Source organism: Cnephaeus nilssonii (assembly GCF_951640355.1).
Source record: "Cnephaeus nilssonii genome assembly, chromosome: 3".
NCBI classification, from domain to species: domain Eukaryota; kingdom Metazoa; phylum Chordata; class Mammalia; order Chiroptera; family Vespertilionidae; genus Cnephaeus; species Cnephaeus nilssonii.
Genome location: NC_137074.1, coordinates 81362685 through 81382559, shown reverse-complemented (window position 1 = coordinate 81382559; position 19875 = coordinate 81362685). Strand labels below are relative to the sequence as shown.

General features: G+C 38.6%; 1 protein-coding gene and 1 long non-coding RNA gene across 11 annotated transcripts in view; one reads left to right on the top strand and one right to left on the bottom strand.

The window, feature by feature from the left end:
- EPHA6 (EPH receptor A6) overlaps window positions 1-19875 on the top strand; it is a 1012702-nt gene that overhangs the window by 215798 nt on the left and 777029 nt on the right. Inside the window, exon 4 of one of the 10 annotated variants that reach the window (XM_079766993.1) lies at window positions 16050-16119. The exons of 8 other annotated variants lie outside the window; for them this stretch is intronic. In XM_079766993.1, the coding sequence (XP_079623119.1) occupies window positions 16050-16119 (70 nt within the window). Of the gene's footprint in view, window positions 1-16049; window positions 16120-19875 lie in introns of those variants that run through there. One more of the 10 variants, XM_079767000.1, reaches the window with a different exon arrangement.
- LOC307097097 overlaps window positions 1-19875 on the bottom strand; it is a 613772-nt gene that overhangs the window by 22569 nt on the left and 571328 nt on the right. The window lies entirely within an intron of this gene.

The window sequence follows — 19875 nt, the reverse complement described above, 5'->3', positions numbered from 1 at the left end:
TCTCTTCCTCTTCTTATAAGGACACCAGTACTATTGTGTAAGGCTCCACCCTTGTGATCTCATTTAACCTTAGTAATTTCCTTAAAGGCCCTATCTCCAAACACAGTCACATTGGGGTTCACCTATGAATTTTGGGTGGTAAGATTCAACCTATAACACTTTTTCTCCCTCCCATACCACTTAAATCATCAGATGGCATATAGCTTTTCACTTTTCAGGTCTCATTTCCAGTATCACTCATTCAGAGCATTCTTCCTTAACTATGGTTTATTCCTAGTGTAATGTAACTCTATAGGACTATGGATGTGTCTAACTCTGTTCATTTATCACCAAGATCACTATAACCGAAATTGTGCTTGGCACATACGAGGCATTGAAAAAAGTTTGTTGAATAAATGCATTCTTCCAGTGCTCTGGTTTATGGGCCATAATTATTTATTAGTGTGCCACATTCTTTAACAATGCATCTCTTATGCCATTTTTCATAGTATATGTATACACCTGAGCCTCATGATCCATGGAGTCATCCAGAAAGATAGACAATGTTATTCTAAGTATACCACTTGAATAGAGTAATTGGCTAATTGAGGAGTTACAACCTGTTGCCATTTAAATATTGGTTTTGTTTTCTTCCAATAATTTTCCTTTATAATGGTACTTCCCCCCTTTTTCACAATTGGGAACGATTTTCATGACTTTTTTTTTTAACAGATACCATAATTTTTCAGCCCCTTAGGTTATTAGTTTATTCTATTATTTATTTTAAAATGTCAATCTCAAATTCCACTTAAAGCTTTTCTATTCTTACCATCTGTGCTAACAGCTCTTGTACTTCAAGAGTTCTGGGTGTGGGAGAGCTTCCAAACAACTCTTGTCTCTCCCACTTCTAGATGCCAGCTCCATCTGTCAAGTGACAAGAGAAGATGAATGCTTCTCTATGGTACTCAATGAGATTGCAGTCTTCTCTTTGTTTGTTGCTACTACTCAGGATGACACATCAGATGTCCTTTGCATAGTGGGAACCCCAATGCCTCTACTCCCCCTCTGTGGTGTCTGTGTGCTTGCCTCTATGCATTATGTAATTTGTGTCCCACTTCTTGATTCACTAAAGAGGCAGATCAAGATTCACCTTCATTTCCTTCATCCCTTTATTCATTAAAACTCAAAACAGACTGCTGTTAGGGTGCCTTTTTCTTGTGTTCACTTGCTTGAGTGGGTATTAACAGGTCAGTGTAAGCCCAGGAGTCTTATTCATTTGCATCTCTCCCAAGGAAAGTTCATATTCTTGCTTCATCAAAGAATAGGAGGACATCTTACTCACTGGACTGTTTCATGCATGAGGTTGATCATGAATCTTTCTGAGCAACCTTGGTTTTCTGGCATTGCTAATCTTTTACTTGTCGCTTCGCCTGTGTCTAAAATATAGGGTTGAGCAAACTTCTGAGAAACACCATCCGAAGGATGTAAATTTCCAGTATGGTGATAAACTTGTCCGTGTATTCTAAAACATTATGGCCCATATCCTGATGGCGATGCAATATTTGCACCCATTGAAGCAAAAGCAAAAGAACTATTATTGAACGAATATTTTCCATGAAATTTTTACTGTCAGAATCTTCATTTATCATTAATTATTTTTAGTTTTCCGGGTATTCTGGGAAATGTATATCATTTGGACCACCTTTACCTTTGCTACAACATCGAGTAAATTTTCCATCAGATGGTTTTTCATCAGAGAAATTTAGTGATAGACAAAATTGACATGTAATAGTCATTCCACCACAACTATGTTCGATAATTGCATCCTCATTTACTACATTTTCTCTGTGAAGGCAATTCCTACCAGTATTGGTAGTACTTGTTGATGACTGTTCTCTAGACATAGTCTGTCAACACCACCGCCTTCTTTTAGCTTCAGAGGCACGTTGGTCTTCAGATATTTTCTGTCGATGATGCTGGTTTCTTTCGGCTGCAGAGCTACATTGTGCCAATAGTTGATCTTCAGATACATTCTATTGCTGATGCTGCCTTCCTTCAGCTTCAGAGGTATGTTGGTTTTCAGACATTTTCTGTCAATGATGCCGGCTTCTTTTGGCTGCAGACCTACATTGTGCCAGTAGTTGATCTTCAGGTACATTCTGTCACTGACGCCGGCTTCTTTCAACTTCAGAGGTATATTGTGCCAATACTTGATCCTCAGACATATTCTGTTGACACTGCTGCTTTCTTTCAGCTGCAGAGGTACGTTGTGCCAATAATTGGTCTTCAGATATATTCTGTTGGCGACGCTTTCTTTTGACTGAAGAGATGCCTTGTGCCAATAGTTGGCCTTCAGATACATTCTGTTGCCAATAATGGCTTCTTTTGGCTTCAGAGGTACTTTGTGCCAATAGTTAGTCTTTAGACATATTCCTACCTCTCTGCTGTCAGGGTCTGGGGTACGGGTGAATGGATTCCTGGCTGTCAGGCCGCTGACAGCAAGCTGACCAAAGGCTGATTCTGCAAGGGATGGGGCTCCTGCCACCCTGCTGTGTGGGTCCTGGGTGCGGGTGCCATGCTGTGTGGGTCCTGGGTGCGGGTGCCATGCTGTGTGGGTCCTGGGTGCGAGTATCAGGCTCCCTCCTCCCTCCTGTCAGAGTCTGAGGCACACCGCAGGACCCAGAGTCAAGTCCCCACATACCTGTGCACTCCTTGAAATCACTTGAGACCCAGACCCAGCCAGCCACACCCCCACAGGGCAAGACCCAGACCCAGCTGGCTGCACATCTGTCAAGCCCTGCCCCCCAGCAGCATCACATCAAGGCTGGGCACGGACGCACGCAGGCAGCATCATGTCCCTGGGCAGGGATGCAGGCAGGCTGATTCACGTCAGTGCTGGGCGGGGACGCACGCAGGCAGCATCACATTAGTGCTGGGCAGGCCTCCGCGTGCCTCCACTGGGGCCGCCCCCGGGCCGGGCTGTGAGGCGGGCCCCTGCACAGGCCCCTGCCAGTGGCAGCCTCCAGGCTGGGCTGCGTGGGGGCTGGACCGTGTGGTGACCCTCCGCTGGGGTGGCCTCCACTAGGGACCACCCCCAGGCTGGGCCCTGCCGGGGGCTGTGCCAGGGTCAGCCTCCACTGGGGGCTGCCCCTGGGCTGGGCCACGTGGGGACCTGGCCATACGGAGGCCCTCCTGGTGATAGCATTCCCCGCCCACCCGCTCCTGCTATGCATGCCACCTGCTGAGTGTTCCTGACGTGACGGTGTCCCGGGTAATTTGCATATTTCTCTATTATTAGTATAGATTTACTAGGTGAAATATTAGATATAATATAAACAAACAAGACTAAAGACTAATGTCAGGGAAAATACATTTTTCAACTTTGTGTTAGATATTTTTAGAAGTAAACTCTTAGAGTTTTTAAATATTTTTATAGTGCTTACTAGAGGCCCAGTGCATGAAATTCATGCACGGGGGGGGGGGGGTTGTCCCTCAGCCCAGCCTGCACCCTCTCCAATCTGGGACCCCTCGGGGGATGTCCAACTGCTGATTTAGGTCCGATACCTGCTGCAGTTAGACATCCCTCTCACAATCCAGGACTGCTGGCTCCTAACCACTCACCTGCCTGCCTGCATGATTGTCCCAAACTGCTTTCCTGCCAGCCTGATTGACACCTAACTGCTCCCCTGCTGGCATGATCGTCCCCAACTGCCCTCCCCTGCTGGCCTGATCACCCCCAACTGCCTTCCCCTGTGGGGCTGAGGGGACTGGGGGGGACTCCAGCTGGATGAAGTGCATAGCACCTGCCACCCTCTGGCAGAGCTGAGGGGACTGGGGGACTCCAGCTGGATGAGGCGGGGCTGAGGGGACTGTTTGCCGTCATCTTATGGCTGTGCGTGCTGCCATCTTGTGAGGGCATGGCAGTCAATTAGCATATTCCCTCTTTATTGGCTGTGGGTACCGCCCTCTTATGAGGGCATGATGGTCAATTAGCATATTCCCTCTTTATTAGACAGGATTTTAAAATGATCATTTATTTATATTCAAAATCCTCACATAGACAACTATCTCATTTTCACTGTAAGGAGTTATAAAACTCAATTATTCATAAAAACAAATAGCTTGAGTAAAGAATCATCTCTAAGATTAGCAGAATGAATCTATTGCAGCATTTATACTTTATACCGTGAAATTGATTTTTGATGCCTTTCAATGAAGGCAATATTTTGCATTTGAGCACATTACATTGAAAAGTAAAATGTCAAAGATTATACCACTCAGAATTTACAGTTTCTCCTCTCTCTGTATTTCTCATTCTCTGTCTCTGTTAGAGGAATTCTCTTATGAGAATACCTAGTGGTTTGTTCATTTCTTATTATTATACAACGGAAATTTACATATCAAAGTCCTAATACAAATAAATATACTCTGTTATTATAATGCTCTACTATTCTTATTCTACTAAGACCTAGTGTAGGAAAATGCAGTTGATTGGGGAAGACAGCCTCATTTTTCAAATATATACTAGTTACTTTCAAAGAGAAAAGTACACAAAAGTTTTTATATGTTTAAATTATTACTTTTTTGAAATTGTTAGATCCAAAATAAAGTATTTATTCTAGTCATTGGAAGCAATGGGGAGGGGTGATAATCATGTCTCTATTATAGCTTGCTATGATGTCATATTAAGAATATTGTCATTTTTTACTATAAACTAATATTATTATGAATAATTCATTTTTGAGCTTTAGAAATAAATCCTGACATACTTGGTTTCTAATTGATTGGAAAGAAATTCTGAAAATAAACATTTTATATTTTCAAACATGACGAGTGAGTACAGCATGAAAAGAACACCGGGATGTTTATTCATTTTCTTTTGAGGATCTGAATGTAAACTTAGAATGTAAAGCACATAAGAAAATCTAGTCCAAATTTTCAAAATTCAAGAAATTTACTGACTCATTGAACTCTCCTCCTCAAGGAGCCAAGTGTTGCATTCAAAGGTACCTCCACATAGAATAAGACACAGTTTCTGCCAGTAAAAGAGATAACATTTGCAAAATATTCACTAATTGCTTTTTATCTTTTCTTCTCATTTTTAGTGTTAGATTATTTTATTTTAAAATATATTTTTATTGATTTCAGAGAGGAAGGGAGAGAGAGGAGAGAGAGAGAGAGAGAGAGAGAGAGAGAGAGAGAGAGAGAGAGAGAGAGAGAGAAACATCAATGATGAGAGAGAATAATTGATCAGCTGCCTCCTGCATGCCCTCTACTAGGAATGGAGCCCACAACCCAGGTATGTGCCCCTACCAGGAATTGAAAGGTGACGTCCTGGCTCATAGGTCAATGCTCAACTACTGAACAACACCAGCCAAGCAAATGTTAGATTATTTTAAGTGACTCTTGATTCCAATTTGTTTTATTTTTAAAATTGCCTTTAAAAAAACAAACAAACAGAAATAAATCACTATTTAATGTCAAGCTTTCTGGTTTTGAAATCAATGAAAATTTGATTTTTTAAATAATAATAAGTCTTTGTAAGGAGAGGTTATGGTATAATTGGAAATGATGCCTCCATAGGTATTATTTTAAGAGTAGGCAGTATAGCTTAGTGATGAGGTAGGCAGGCTCTGGAGTCAGCACTGAGTTCACAGCTCAACATAGCTACCCACAGAGTAAGCTCTCTACCACAATAAAATGGGAAAAAGCAGTACCTGTGTCATAAGGTGTTTGTGAGGATTAAAGGAGATCATGTACATAGAAGATTGAGCATAGCAACTCTGACCTTATAAGCATTCACTATGTTAGCTGTTATTCTTATGCAAAATTTCAAAACATTCTTTTAATAAAAAGTAATATTAAATCCTACCAGGGAAGAGGGAGGGAGGGAGGGAGGGAGGGAGGGAGAGAGAGAGAGAGAGAGAGAGAGAGAGAGAGAGAGAGAGAGAGATTTTGAATGAATGTGTGAGTTGGAACTAAAGAGAGAGACTGACATTAGTGGTTTGAAACTGGGCAGAGCAACTTTATATCTGCTTCTTACAAGTGAAGGTATTGGGTAGTGCCTGGAGAATACTGATCTCAGTAGAATTTTAGCTACTGAGATCAGTTAGTCTGTTAACAATTGGCATGAATAAATATTAACAGGCTAATGAAACTTCTACCTGAAAATAAGGGAACTTAGTTGCTTGTTTAATGTACCAAAACCCAACTTTTTAAAGCTTTATAATGATCTCAGTTCCTCTTAAAATTGTGAGGAAGTAGCTCCTGTCCCAGAGGTATACCTCCTTTAAAGAAAGTATTTTTAACATCCCTTTGTGACCATAGCTACTATTCTGTGATTTGACTGAAAATACATAGCTGATGACCCATTTCTGTTTCTAATAGTTCTTAATCAAGAATGATATGCAATGCAGACATAAATTCCTTTTCTTCATACTTACTCTTTTATATTCCCATCACCTTTTATCTCCTGTATGCTTTCTCCTGCCTCCATCCATCTTCCTCCACCCCCACAATCACCACACTGTTGTCCATGTCCATGAGTACTCTCTCTCTCTTTTGCTCAACCCCTCCACCCCTTCCCAATATTCCCTCCCTTAGATTTCTGCCTGATCTCATTTGACCGCATATTTACTCTTTTTTTAAAAAAAATATATTTTATTGATTTTTCACAGAGAGAAAGGGAGAGAGAGAGCCAGAAACATCGATGAGAGAGAAACATCGATCAGCTGCCTCCTGCACACCCCCCACTGGGGACATGCCCGCAACCAAGATACATGCCCTTGACCGGAATCGAACCCGGGACCCTTCAGTCCTCAGGCCGATGCTCTATCCACTGAGCCAAACCGGCTTCGGCACGCATACTTACTCTTAATTCCTATATCCTGGTCACCAAAGTGGAATTGGGTGTCTAGAATTCCCATTATAACTCTCAGTGGCCAAATTTTCTTTCTTACGACCTAGCATTTTAAATATGTTTAGCATCATTTCAGAATTTTGATAAGTTTTATGTCTGTATTCCAAAAGTGGAAAACCCTATCTAATAAAAGAGTAATATGCAAATTAACCATCACTCCGTGACAAAATGGCAGCACCCATAGCCACAAGATGGCGGCGCCCAGTCCTCTCAGGCCTGCTGGAGTCCCCCAGTCCCAGGCAGGGCTGAGGCTGAGAGCCGGCAGCGTAAGCAGCCTGGAAGAATGCTGCCCAGAGGCCCTCCTGACACTTTATAAAAAACAAAAACAATTTCACTCCCCACGGAGTGATTCCACACACACAAACCTTCAGCCTCGGGTCTTAGTCTTTGAAGCGCCTGAACCTCCACAGAGTGATCCCCTCCTAGTGGCAGCCTTGGCTGTCAGCCTGGGAGGTGCCCACACCCCCACGGAGTGATCCCCTCCCAGCGGCAGCCTGGGGTGTCAGCCTGGGAGGCGCCCGCACCCCCACGGAGCGATCCCTCCCAACAGCAGCCTGGGGTGTCAGCCTGGGAGGCACCCGCACCCCCATGGAGTGATCCCCTCCCAGCGGCAGCCTGGGGTCTCAGACTGGAAAGCGCCTATGCCCCCATTGAGTGATCCCCCCCACACACACACCTATAGCCTCAGGGTCTCAGCCTCAGAAGTGCCTGCGACCAGGCTAGTGATCCTGCCCCACTGGCAGCCTAGGGGAGTCTGCCTTGGAACTTCCCTTGTCCCCAGCCGAGTGATTGGAGATGGGGTGGGGGCGGTATCTGGGCGACGCTTCCCAGAAAACCTCTCCCATTGGGTAGAAACTTCTGACCAGGTTAGGGAGGTAAATGGGTTTTGTTTAAAATCTTTACAAACAGCAAAGGAAATGTCTGAGGTAGGGTTTCACATCGGAAGTAACTTACAACTAATTTCTGAAGGCAAACAATGACATTGCAGTTACATTACTGGAGAGTACCCCGTGGTCAGGAGGTTGGCTCTGCAACAGCGGTGGCGGGTGCTCCCTCCCTGGTTCAGTCTGCAAGCTGGAGACCAGACAGCACCTTGGGCAGGGCTTGAGCCCACACAGGAAGGCCTTTTCCCCTACAGTTTTCACCAAGGCAGGGAGGTTTTGTAGACATGAATAAGAAGGGCCCACGCACAAGTCCTGAAGATGCTGGGGCCGGCAGAAATGACAATCAAACCGGGAAAAGAGCAAAACCAGAAACACCACCGATCCCAACATAGATCATCTTTTTCTTCAGATGACGGTGTGTTTCCCTCTTCTTCATCTTCTGGAAGCAAGACAGATTCAAGTACTGACGATTCTACCAACGGAAAAGTTAAGAGAAAGATAAGACAGAAAAGGAGTAAAAGGAGAAAAGAAAGATAGGACAAAAGATGAAACATCAAGAAAAAGAAAGAGAAGGACAAAAGGAAGAAACAACCACATGATATCACCTTTCCAAGGTCTCATGAAATTCCTGTTTAAGGAGTTTATTTTATGACACTTTTAGTTTATGTTTGCATTTTTACTGGTTTGTCAAGACCACGGCAGGTACACTGTTCAATATGTTTTTTTTTAATATATATTTTATTGATGTTTTACAGAGAGGAGGGGAAAGGGATAGAGAGCTAGAAACATCGATGAGAGAGAAACATCGATCAGCTGCCTCCTGCACAACCCCCACTGGGTATGTGCCTGCAACCAAGGTACATGCCCTTGACCGGAATCGAACCTGGGACCCTTGAGTCCGAAGGCCGATGCTCTATCCACTGAGCCAAACCAGTCAGGGCCACAGTATTGATTTTAGTTTCCAAATTGAATTGTTCATGGAACTACAGTAAATAAAACAGATGCAAAGGTCTGCTTGTACTTCACTTTGAACTTTCCTGGGACTTGAGGACAACTAGGTTTCTTCAAAATGCAGTTTGAAAACTCCCTTAATTATTGTTGTATTGTGTTAATAGTATATATTTTTATCAAAGAAATAAAATTAAAGCCATATTTTCACATGCAGTTATATTTTCAGAATATAATGCCAGGCTTCTGAGAAGCAATTAAGAGTAAACGGGGGGAGAGGGGGGTTTAGGGGGTTAATGGAGGGATGAGGACACATATGTAATACCTTAATCAATAAAGAAATTTTTTTAAAAAAAGAATAAATGTAGCCCTGGCCAGTGTGACTAAATGGTTGCAGCACCACCTGCACACTGAAGGGTTGCAGGTTTGATCCTGGTCCTGGTTGGGAAGTGTGTGGTAGGCCACAAATCAATGTCTCTGTCTGTCTGTCTCTCTCCCTTCCTCCCTCTTTCTCACCCTTCCTCTCTCTCTAAAAATCAACAGAAAATCCTTGGGTGAGGATTAACAGAAAAATAAATAAATAAGTAAATGTAAATCATATTCTCTCTTTTTAATATCTTGTTCCTGGTTTTGCTCTCAATTAAGATTTAGAGTATCTACAAAATATATTTAGAAACCAGTAAAATAATATATTTTCTTTATTTTTAAATTCATTGAGTAATATTGATTAATAATATGTGAGTTTCAGGTGTACAACTTTTAGAGTGTCTACAAAATCCCTTTAGAAACAAGAGAAATCTATTTTTTTTTTTATAATCCCTATAGGTCAGAAGCACCCCATTTTCCTCAAACAAGAAAACAAGCAGTCCAGCAATTTTCACTGTTATTTTGGCTTATCTTTCCTGGGTTGTTTTTTTCCCCAAACTTTCTCTTCTTTTCTTTTTTCTTATGAGCAAGCACCTTACCTTACTTTTTCAGCAATTCAAGTGCCTCAGCAGGATGCTTTGCAGATTAAATTTCTCTTTTGTGTAGAATACATAGTTGAGAAGTAAGCTCTAGTGGTACATAACTTTTATACTCAGGAGGACTTTTTATATGTTGCCCTATATCATCCTTCTCTTTCTTAGTAGTCTCCCCAAGTGTATTTTGAAACAGTGCTAAGCCTCTTCTAGTATTTGAAGAATTACTTATTCCTTGATTCTTATTTAATATTTGATTCATGTGCCTAGTAATATTGTAATAACACTCCTTAAGATTCTATTTTTAAAAAATGGATTCATTAAAAGTAATGGATTTTGCCTTAATGATAAAAATCTTCTCTATAGTTCTATTGGGAATTACTTTAGCCTTCAAATTTAGCCTTCAAATTAAAGGAATTTTGTAACATATTTCATATTCCAAAATATTTTTTGTTTTTAACATTTTTTTCTATAAAGTTGGATGTTTCTTCATTTGTTGTCAGAGATTTTTAGTTTTAGAGTTACATCTATTATTATCTTCTTTAGTCACCTGTTATGTATCAGAATTTTTCTTCATTTGTTATAAGAAAATATATGATGTTGTATTTTAGTAGTGTGGTTTGAAGAATAAAGTGTTAATTATATAATTAACTTTTTAATTATTTTCGGAGATATTTTTGCCCCATTTCTCTCATAAGAGTTTTGTTCTAGAAATAGAATTATTTTATTATGTATACAATTAGATACATTTATTTTGCCAGTGAAATTGATTAGTAACACAGAATGTAGTATTAGGCTGAGATGATCCAAATATATCAGTTCCTGGTTTATGACCTTGAGCAAGACAAAAATCCTGTGGTTTACCTTTTCATCTATTTTATAGGAATAACTAGAGGCCCAGTGCATGATTGAATCATGCACGTGTAGGGTCCCCTACACGCTTTCGCTTTCGATCATGGGGGAGCTGGGTGCCTGTCCGCTGGTGCACCAGGCCTTTCAGAAGCCTCCGCCATGCTGGAGGCTTCTGAAAGGCCTGGTGCCTGAGCAGACAGGCACCCAGCTCCCACGCTTTTGCTTTTGATTGCTGGGGCACCAGGCTTTTCAGAAGCCTCCAGCACGGCGGAGGCTTCTGAAAGGCCTGGTGCCTGAGTGGACAGGCACCCTGCTCCCCCGCTTTTGATGGTCCCCGGTGGGACGTGAGCTCGCTGCCCCAGAGGCCCCTTCTGTGCCGCAGCACAGCCATGGTGCAGACGCTGAGCTCGAGCCGCCACTGGTGACGTGAGCTCAGCATCCCGCCGGCCCAATCGGCCACCCTAGTCCTGCCCCTCCCACGCCTCCTGGCCAATCGCGGGCATAGCAAAGGTACGGTCAATTTGCATATTTGTCTATTATTAGGTAGGATAATAGTACTTACTGTATCCCGCTATGGATAGTATTAAATATGAAAATGCCTTTAGCTCTGGCCACTGTGGCTCAGTTTGTTGAGCATAGTCTGAAAGGTCACCAGTTCAATTCCAGGTCAGGTAATGTATACAGGTTGTAGTTTCGATTCTGGTCCCATGCTTGTGGGAAGCAACTCTCTCCTCCCCCTCCCTCTCCTCTCCCCCTCCCTCTCCCCTCCCTCTCCCTCTCCCATCCCCCTACCCTCCCCTCCCCTCCCCCTCTTCCTTCCCCTCCTCTCCCCCTCCCCCACTCCTCTCTCTAAAAGTCAATGAAAATATATTTTGAAAGAAGAAAAAGCCTTCAAAGATTTCAGCATGATCACAGGCATGTAGTAAATACCAAATAAATGCTAAATAGTATAATCTCTATTATTAATATGATGGTTCTCTTCATGACGAGAACAAAATCATTATTAAAACAGTCATGAGTAGTTTTACATTTTAATATTTCTTACGATTTTCTAGCCTGATTTAAAAGATGTCATTGGCAACTAAGTCATTGTTTCTGTCCCCCAGCTTGGAGTTTCTTTCTTTCTATGGGATCCCCTTTGCATATATAAAGCAGGATTCAATGGGGAAAAGGCTTGGTTTTGTTGTGCAAGTTCCGGGATTCCAATCTGGGCAGCAACCAATCTGTGCTGAAACATTCTGTTGAATTAATCATTTAATTTTCACATTTAATCTCATCATAAAATAAGGTTAATAATCTGATTAAATGATTGTTTAAATGGGAAAGTGTATGTAATTGCCCATATCCCATTTACTGAGTGAGTGCATCCATCCCTCATCTGCCAAGTGTTGGCTGCTAATGGCTGACACGTTCAACTATATTGAATGCTGGGAGCTGCCTTGTCATGGTGAGGATGTGTCCCCTGCCAGCCTCTGGAGAAGCAAGTACATCACATGTGTCTGAATCCTTGTCTGAGGCCTTGTTTCTGTAAAACAGATCTAACCAAATATATGTGAAATGCTTTGTAATAATGTCATGGTAAACAGTTTTGTTTTGTCTTTTTGTAAGATAACAGACTATCAGAAGGTTTTAAAGTATACCTTCAATACTGAGATTTCTTTAATAAACAAAACATTTAAGTTTGTTCATGAAAAATTAAAACTAGCCCAGCTGGTGTTGCTCAGTGGTTGAGCTTTGGCCCATGAACCAAGAGGTCACCAGTTCAATTCCTGGTCAAGGCATGTGCCTAGGTTGTGGGTTTTATCCCCAGTAGGGGGGTGTGCAGGAGATAGCTAATCAGTGTTTCTCTCTCATCAATGTTTCTATCTCTCTATCTCTCTCCCTTCCTCTCTGTAAAATGAATAAAACAAATTTTTAAAAATTAAAACTAAAATAGAATTAAAAACTGTATTTAAATAAATGAAGTGGTGGATTTCTCAATATTACTTATTAAAGCACCTATTATATGCCAGATCTGTGCTAGTTACTAAAAACAAAATGATAATTAGACAGGTCTCTTCTCCTCAGAGACCTTATATTTCTGTAGAGTTGCACACACATTTTCTTTCTCTCTTTCTCTCTCTCTCTCTCTCTCTCTCTCTCTCTCACACACACACACACACACACACACACACACACACGAAAATCACAGTAACTTTTGAAAATTTCTATAAAGTTCCACATCGTGAAATAGAGAATAAGTAGAGGTCTATACTTAGAGTAGTCGGGAAAGACTTTTTTGATCAGGTGCCAGTTTGCCTGAAATTTGAATATGAAGGGGCTGCTAAAATAGAAGAGAATATCATCATGTGAGCAGGCCTCTACACAGGATGTGTTTGATTTTTGCAAGAGAATACTCATGTGTCAGGAGTTTTAATGAGTAATGGCATCAATGAGAAGAGGAAACTTGGAAAAGGTAAGAGAGGGTGAGATCACAAGAATTATATGTCATGCTAGGGAGTTTGTATTTTACTCTCCAGGCAGTTGGAAACCACTAAGAGTTCCTAAATGGTGAGGGGTGGGGAGTGATATGACTAGATAAAAGCATGGTGGATTATAAGGGGGCAAAAAAATGAATCAGGGAAACCAGTTAAACTGGATGAGAGATCATATTGGACAGGACAAGGGTAGTGGCACTAAGCGAAGGAGGATATATTTCTGAGATAGTGTTTGTAGATGAGTAAATGTAGTAGTTTAGATTGTAGAAAGTAGAGTTTGCAGGTAGGTAAGAGGGGGAAATGGGAAAAATCAAGGATATGATGCCAAAAGGTGGTAAAAAATATTTATTTTAGGAGAAAAAGAGTTAAACATGAAACTGTGGTGAGACACTAAAATGGAGATACAGAGTTTTATGTAACAGTCTAGATGCACTGGACATATTTATCTAATAGTCAACACATGGAGATAATCTTCAAAACTTTGGAATGGATATGCTCAGTTAGGGAGACTATAGAGAAAGAGACGGATTTAGGAAGAAGACTGGAGAGGAAGAGTTATGGTGCCACTGAAATGGGAAGGGAGACAAACACATTCAACTAAATTGAATGCTGCAGAAAGTCAATTAAAATCAAATTGTGAGTGTTCCATTTGCATTTGCAACTTATGGTATTCAATCAGATGACCTTAGAGTAAAAATTTGGGCATGGTAAAGACTAAACCAGGTTGGAATAGATTGAAGAATAAATGGGAGTTGAGGTAGTAAAAATAATATCAACAGAAAATTATGGAAAATAAGAGAAATAATTCGTTGAAATGGATTAGGTGCATCGTGGAAACTTTTTCTTTTAAACTAGGACATATAATATTATGGGAGTATATATTTATCTTTGATTTAAAAAATATTAATTTTGAGCATTTTATGTTTAGTTTTTAGGTTCAAATATCCTGAATAAATAAGATGGTTTTAAAATGCATGTTTATGTAAAATTGACAAGTAGTCAATAGTAAAGAGTTAAAAGAAAAGGTGGCAGCTGCTTGCTGCAAGTTAACAGCTTTGATCCTGGCTGTTTTGTTGCAAGGGGACATTTTGAAGTAAGCTGTTAGGCACTAAGTCCTTTTATTATAATTGGATACTGAGCAAATTATAGCCTCAGAGTGAGCCCTTGAAACCTTTACACAACTAAGTTCAATAAAACTGCAGAAGACAATGAAAAGGAAACATGACTCAGAAAAGAGAAAAAGAACAAAACAATCCAAAATGATCTAGCAGCCAGTAGTTTGAGACCTACTACAGACTCCAGTGGGAAGGAGGGTAGTTAAATGAGAACCACATCTGCTGTTAAGGATGATGCCGATGCCGACGACAAAGATGATGATGATATTTATTACAAATATATGCACTTGTCAGCACTGAATTCTTGATGTCCATTTGGAAATGGTGGATTTAAGCATTCTCAACTCTGATTAGCTTTATTTTTAATAATTCCCAGATACAACCCATTTGGGTCTCAAGTCTCAAAAAGTATGGGAGACACTAATTAAAATATATTCATTATATAGATGAGTTAATATTATACAATGAGAGTTCTGATAAGGACTTTTAATTAATATTTGAAATATGGAACATATTTCATAACTTAAAAAACTTTATCATGTCTGAGATTTTATATCAAAATAGGTTGTTAAAGTAAAAAACAAATAAAAGATAATAGATCTTGATTAAGGCATGCAAGCCATTTTCAATTTATCATGGCCTTTGCTCTTAGGGATAGAAAAGCTTATTATGAATTCTTCATGTTTTGGGAATTTGAATTCCTTTGAGTGTTTTCTATATTATTATTTCACTCTCTTTCTCTGATCAATCCTAATTTATTTTAACATAGCTATAACGATTTGAAGATTCTTGTTCTCCCTGGAGATGATTCCAGAAATAAAATAATTTAATTCTTTGGCTCTGTCATATCCTTCAGAGATAATTTATTTTATAATCAGTAACACCAAAGAAGTGCAGTTGTTTACCATGAGGTTTAGAAGCTCAAATTAACCATTTGTTCTTTGAGTCTTATATTTTATGTAGACCCATGGATTCAAAAATTTAAATATCATTGGTAAACATGTTCTACCTGTGTTGTTTAGAATTTAGTGCTGACACTTTTGAAAGGAATGTAACACCAAAGGACCTGTTTAATCAAGAATTTTAATACTCTTTATTCAGATAACTTTTTCATTTTATTTTCTTTCCCCTCTAATTACTTTTTGTTTTGATTTTTGCTTGTTTATAAAAGGTTGAGATGAATTAGCATGCTGTCTTTAGTTTCTTTTCTTTTCGCTGTACCAAGAAGTCTTAGGTAAAAGCACCCAAATGCATAACCACATTACTACTGGACTCACTTCTCATTGCTCCTATGCATTCCTACAGTATTATAGTCACATCTCTTTTTTTATTATTACTATAATTGCCACTAACTCCTTGAAGTCAGAAACCTTCCCTGGTTCTTGCCCATCCTTGTCTCTCAGATTTGTTGCCTGGGGGTTGCAAATGGAACTGGGAATTTTGAGTCTATTGGACATTATTCCTGGAAGCCCTGGCTATTCCCTTCTGATGGTGTATTTGTAATGGTGCCATGTGATTTGTATCATCGGAGAGAATAATGCACTGTTTATAACCCAGATACAAACATCCTAGGAAAGGATGCCTTTTTCTATGGCAGCCTGTTCCCAATCTGTACATTTTTATCTGACATCTTTGTCTCCAAACTTCCTATTGTACTGGAAAACCAGTGCTAAGGTATTGGCCTCCCCATAGATCCATCCTTGGTACCAGCCATTAGAAACCTCCCCTGCTTTCAAGCAGGCAAGGCGATTTGGCAAGGGGTACTGTGGACTTTTAAAATCTCGGACTAAATTCTGACTAGAAAAGCATACATTTGTCGGCATCCAAATAGGAACGTAAGATCAGACATACTGCCTTGTGTACAATCAGATCAAACTGAAATCTTGACAACTGCTTACCACTCACTTTCTCTATAGCAGGTGCTCTGGGACCTGGTAAGATGACTTGGCCTAGCAGTGTAGCTCCCTGCCAGCTGGATCTCAGCAGGTGAGCCCTCAGAGCAGAGTGGGAAGCAAAAAGGTAGCTGTAATAGCAGAGTGGCAAAGGGAAACCACTTCATGCTACAGTCACTTTTACAGGAGTATTGATCTTGTATTTCATCACCTTTTGGCTAATCCTATAACATTTTTATAGGTAGAGCAGACTGTACTTTTATTCTTTGTTTTGTTTTATTTTATTTTATATTTATTATTTATTTATTTATTTATTTATTTATTTATTTATTATTTTAAGTTGAATTTATTGGGGTGACAGTGGTTAAGACAAGATAGCTCAGCCATAGTCATATGTTAGGACCGGGGGGAGGTGTAATATTTCAGCTCCATAGACAGTCCAACTGTCCTTGGCAGGGATAGCCCGTCGGCTGTGTATACCTAAACCAGGGCAGCCTGCTTTCTCTGTTTGGAACTTGGTTTGATCATATGTCCCTCAGGGATATCCTAATCCTCCGAGCAGTAATAGACACGTGTAAGACATAAGTGGGTCACTCTATGTATCAGGGAACCTGGGCCACCTTTCCAAGAACAGAAACATTTTTCATGGTAATAATTTTCTTCAGCCAATGCTGAGAGCCCTAACTGACTTTGTACCAAAGGGCAACAATGTAGTAATGCTCCTTACATTCAATATAGTTTTAAGTTCCCAAACAGTTCCCATACATGGACTACTTGCCCAAAGTCCAAATTATCTGGACTAAGTCCATTTATCTTTTAGAATTCAGCCAAGTATTCATAACCTACCTTTTGCTGGAAGATTTGGTTATTCCTTTTGTGTTCCCTTGGCATTTGGCTCATATCAAAATCTTAAAAATATTTCACTGAATATGATTACTACTTTTTTTAATCAACCACTCTGAGAAAGAAAATGAATTTAACTTTTGATTAATCAGCTTTCAAATGCAAAGTATGGTGCTTTGTGCCTTTACATACATGATTAAATTTAATCCTCTGAATTATGTAAGTTTGGTTATCTCCAAACCTTTTTTTGCATGAGAAAAAAATATATTTGTGGTCATCCTACAGTTTTCCTAAGGTGGACTATCTTTAGATGTCTTAGGCTTCACTAGCAATGTCATTCTCACTAGCCCGGTTCTTGATAGCCCAACCTCACAGGAAGATACCGATGAAAATGCTTAATAAATAAAAGAAGGAAGGAAGGAACAACAGGAGAAAGAGAGGAACAAAGGGAAATGGGAAGGAAGGAAGGTAGAAGGGAGACTACAAAACTAAAGGACAGAAATCTCTGTTTTTTTGTGTGAAAACACAGACTTAATTGGCTTTGAACTTTCAAAAAAATTGTTGGACTATACCTTTTAGTTTAGGGCTAGAATTAAATATAATGAAAACGTTGAGAAAGCTACAAAAGTTTGCTGGCCCCAACTTAAAAAACAAAATTAAAGAGCACATGTTAAGGTAAACAGCAATAACTTTTGTCTAATGCAAATATAAATTACTAAGCCTTTATAAATTTTTGAGAAAAGAACTTTTTTTAATGTGAATAAACTTATAGAAGAATACTTTATTGTGAAGATTTTTATACAATTGAATATGTTGAGGTTCATTGATTTCAATATCTAATATTGTATGAATGACATTTATTTTATTCTATAGCTAAATTTGGATGCAAATGTTTTAATAAATTGTGCTATTTTTAAGATTTAATACAATATCTAAAGTGACATCTAAAACATCATGTAGTGAAAATAAAATTCAGTAATGTATAGTTAAAAAATGTAGATTCTTTCTCAAACGTCCCATTTTAAAGAAAATACCTGTTTCTGATATTTCATACCCTTTTAGACTTCAATCAAGATTATTTCCCTAGCAGATGGCTACTAGTACATGCAAAGCTAATTACAATATGATTAAGAAAGGTTGGAATGCCACAGTATGATGAATTATTATACATAAGGTAGTGCAAAACTCACTTACTCAACATTTATCTGCCATTGTCTTTTTATGAAGGGTGTGAAGCATTAATCTGCTTTAGCCATATCGGGTTTTGTTTTTGGATTTTTTTTTTTTTTTGCTTTTCTTGATTTTTCTTCTTGGTAAAAAGAAAGATAGTCAAGCAGTCAAAATAATATTATCATAAGCAATACAGAAAACTATAGATATACTAGTCTGAAATTTTAAAATGTCAGTTTCATTGTTTTCTGATTTAAAAGAATACATAAAACATTTCTTAGAATTTTTATGAATAAATAGTAGCAAAAAATATTTCCCATGGTCCCATTGTACAAGATAATATGCTTTGAATAGTCTTATATATTTAATGAATAGTTGTAATGATAAAATGCCCATGTATTTGTCAGCAATATTCTTGAAACAAAATAGATAGAGATCTAGACATCTGAGTGTTTGTAGTGGTGGAAGTTTGTGGACAATCTCTTATGACTGATTTCATTTTTACAATAAAATAAGAAGCAAGATAGTTATGCCAGAGTGATTGGAAGCAGTGATGTTGGAGATAGGAAAACATAGACAGTGTGAAATAGATATTCAGGAGTCTGGAAATAAATGCTCTAGTGTAATTTCTTAGAAGCATTAAAGTCTTCAAGAAACAGCAAATGTCTATTTTATGCAAATTCCTCCATTATTAAAAATAGAAGGATTCTTCCTAACTTATAAAGCTAATATAACCTTACTACCAAATCTATACAAGGGTAGTATAAATAAAATAAATGAAGCAAATTTTATATTTGAACAAAGACATCACAGTCCTAAAGAAAATAGAAGACTAAGAACAACAATGTATAAAATGTAATACTTATGACCTAGTTGGTTTTATATTCGATATTCTAGGATATTCTAACAAAATATTTAAATGAAATTCATTGCCTTAGCAGGTTAAAGGAGAAATATGATCATCTCAATAGATGCAGGAAAAGCCTTTCATAAGATGATAGATACTGTTGATGTAAAAGTAATATGATGGAATGTTCTTAACACAATAAAAGATTTTTAAATCAAACACATTATTGTGAAACTGTAGATGAAGTGAGGGACTTGACAAGATACTGTCATTATTTTGTTCAGCATTTTGCTAGATACTCTTATTGTAAGGATAAAAAATAAGAATGGAAATGAAGATATAAGATTGCTATTATTCAGAGATGTTATCTGTACAGAAAATCCAATATAATAGAGCTCAGCAGTATCATTTAACACAATCAATTTACAAAGCTGGTAGTATTTCTACATACTAACAGGAAACAATTAGGAATTATAATAGAAAGTAAGATCTAATGTATAATGTTATCGAAAAAGATAGGGGCCCTAGCAAAAGATAAAACAAGACCTGCAAAAATTCTAGAAAATAACTATAAAACTTTATTGAAAGTCAAAAAAACAAAACCCAAGTAGATAAATATTCTGTATTCATTAATGAGAATCTTCAGTTTTCAAAATATATAAATTTACACCATGACTATTGACAGAATGGTATACAATTTATCTGAATGAATTATTCAGTTCAAATTTTTTATTCAAAGTTTAATTTGCTTGGTCTTGTTTAAAAAATTCATATGAACCCTATCATCATAGATACTCTGTATTTTCTTTTAAAGTTTTGACAGATTTTCATATTAAGTGTATATCAATCTGGATATGAATTTGTGTATGGTATGATAGGATACATAAGGATTTATTAAACAAGATCCATCAAAATAAAGTGTAAATAAAAATATTGAACATATTGATTTAACCGATATATAAAATTCTCTAAGAATATAGAAAATAATTT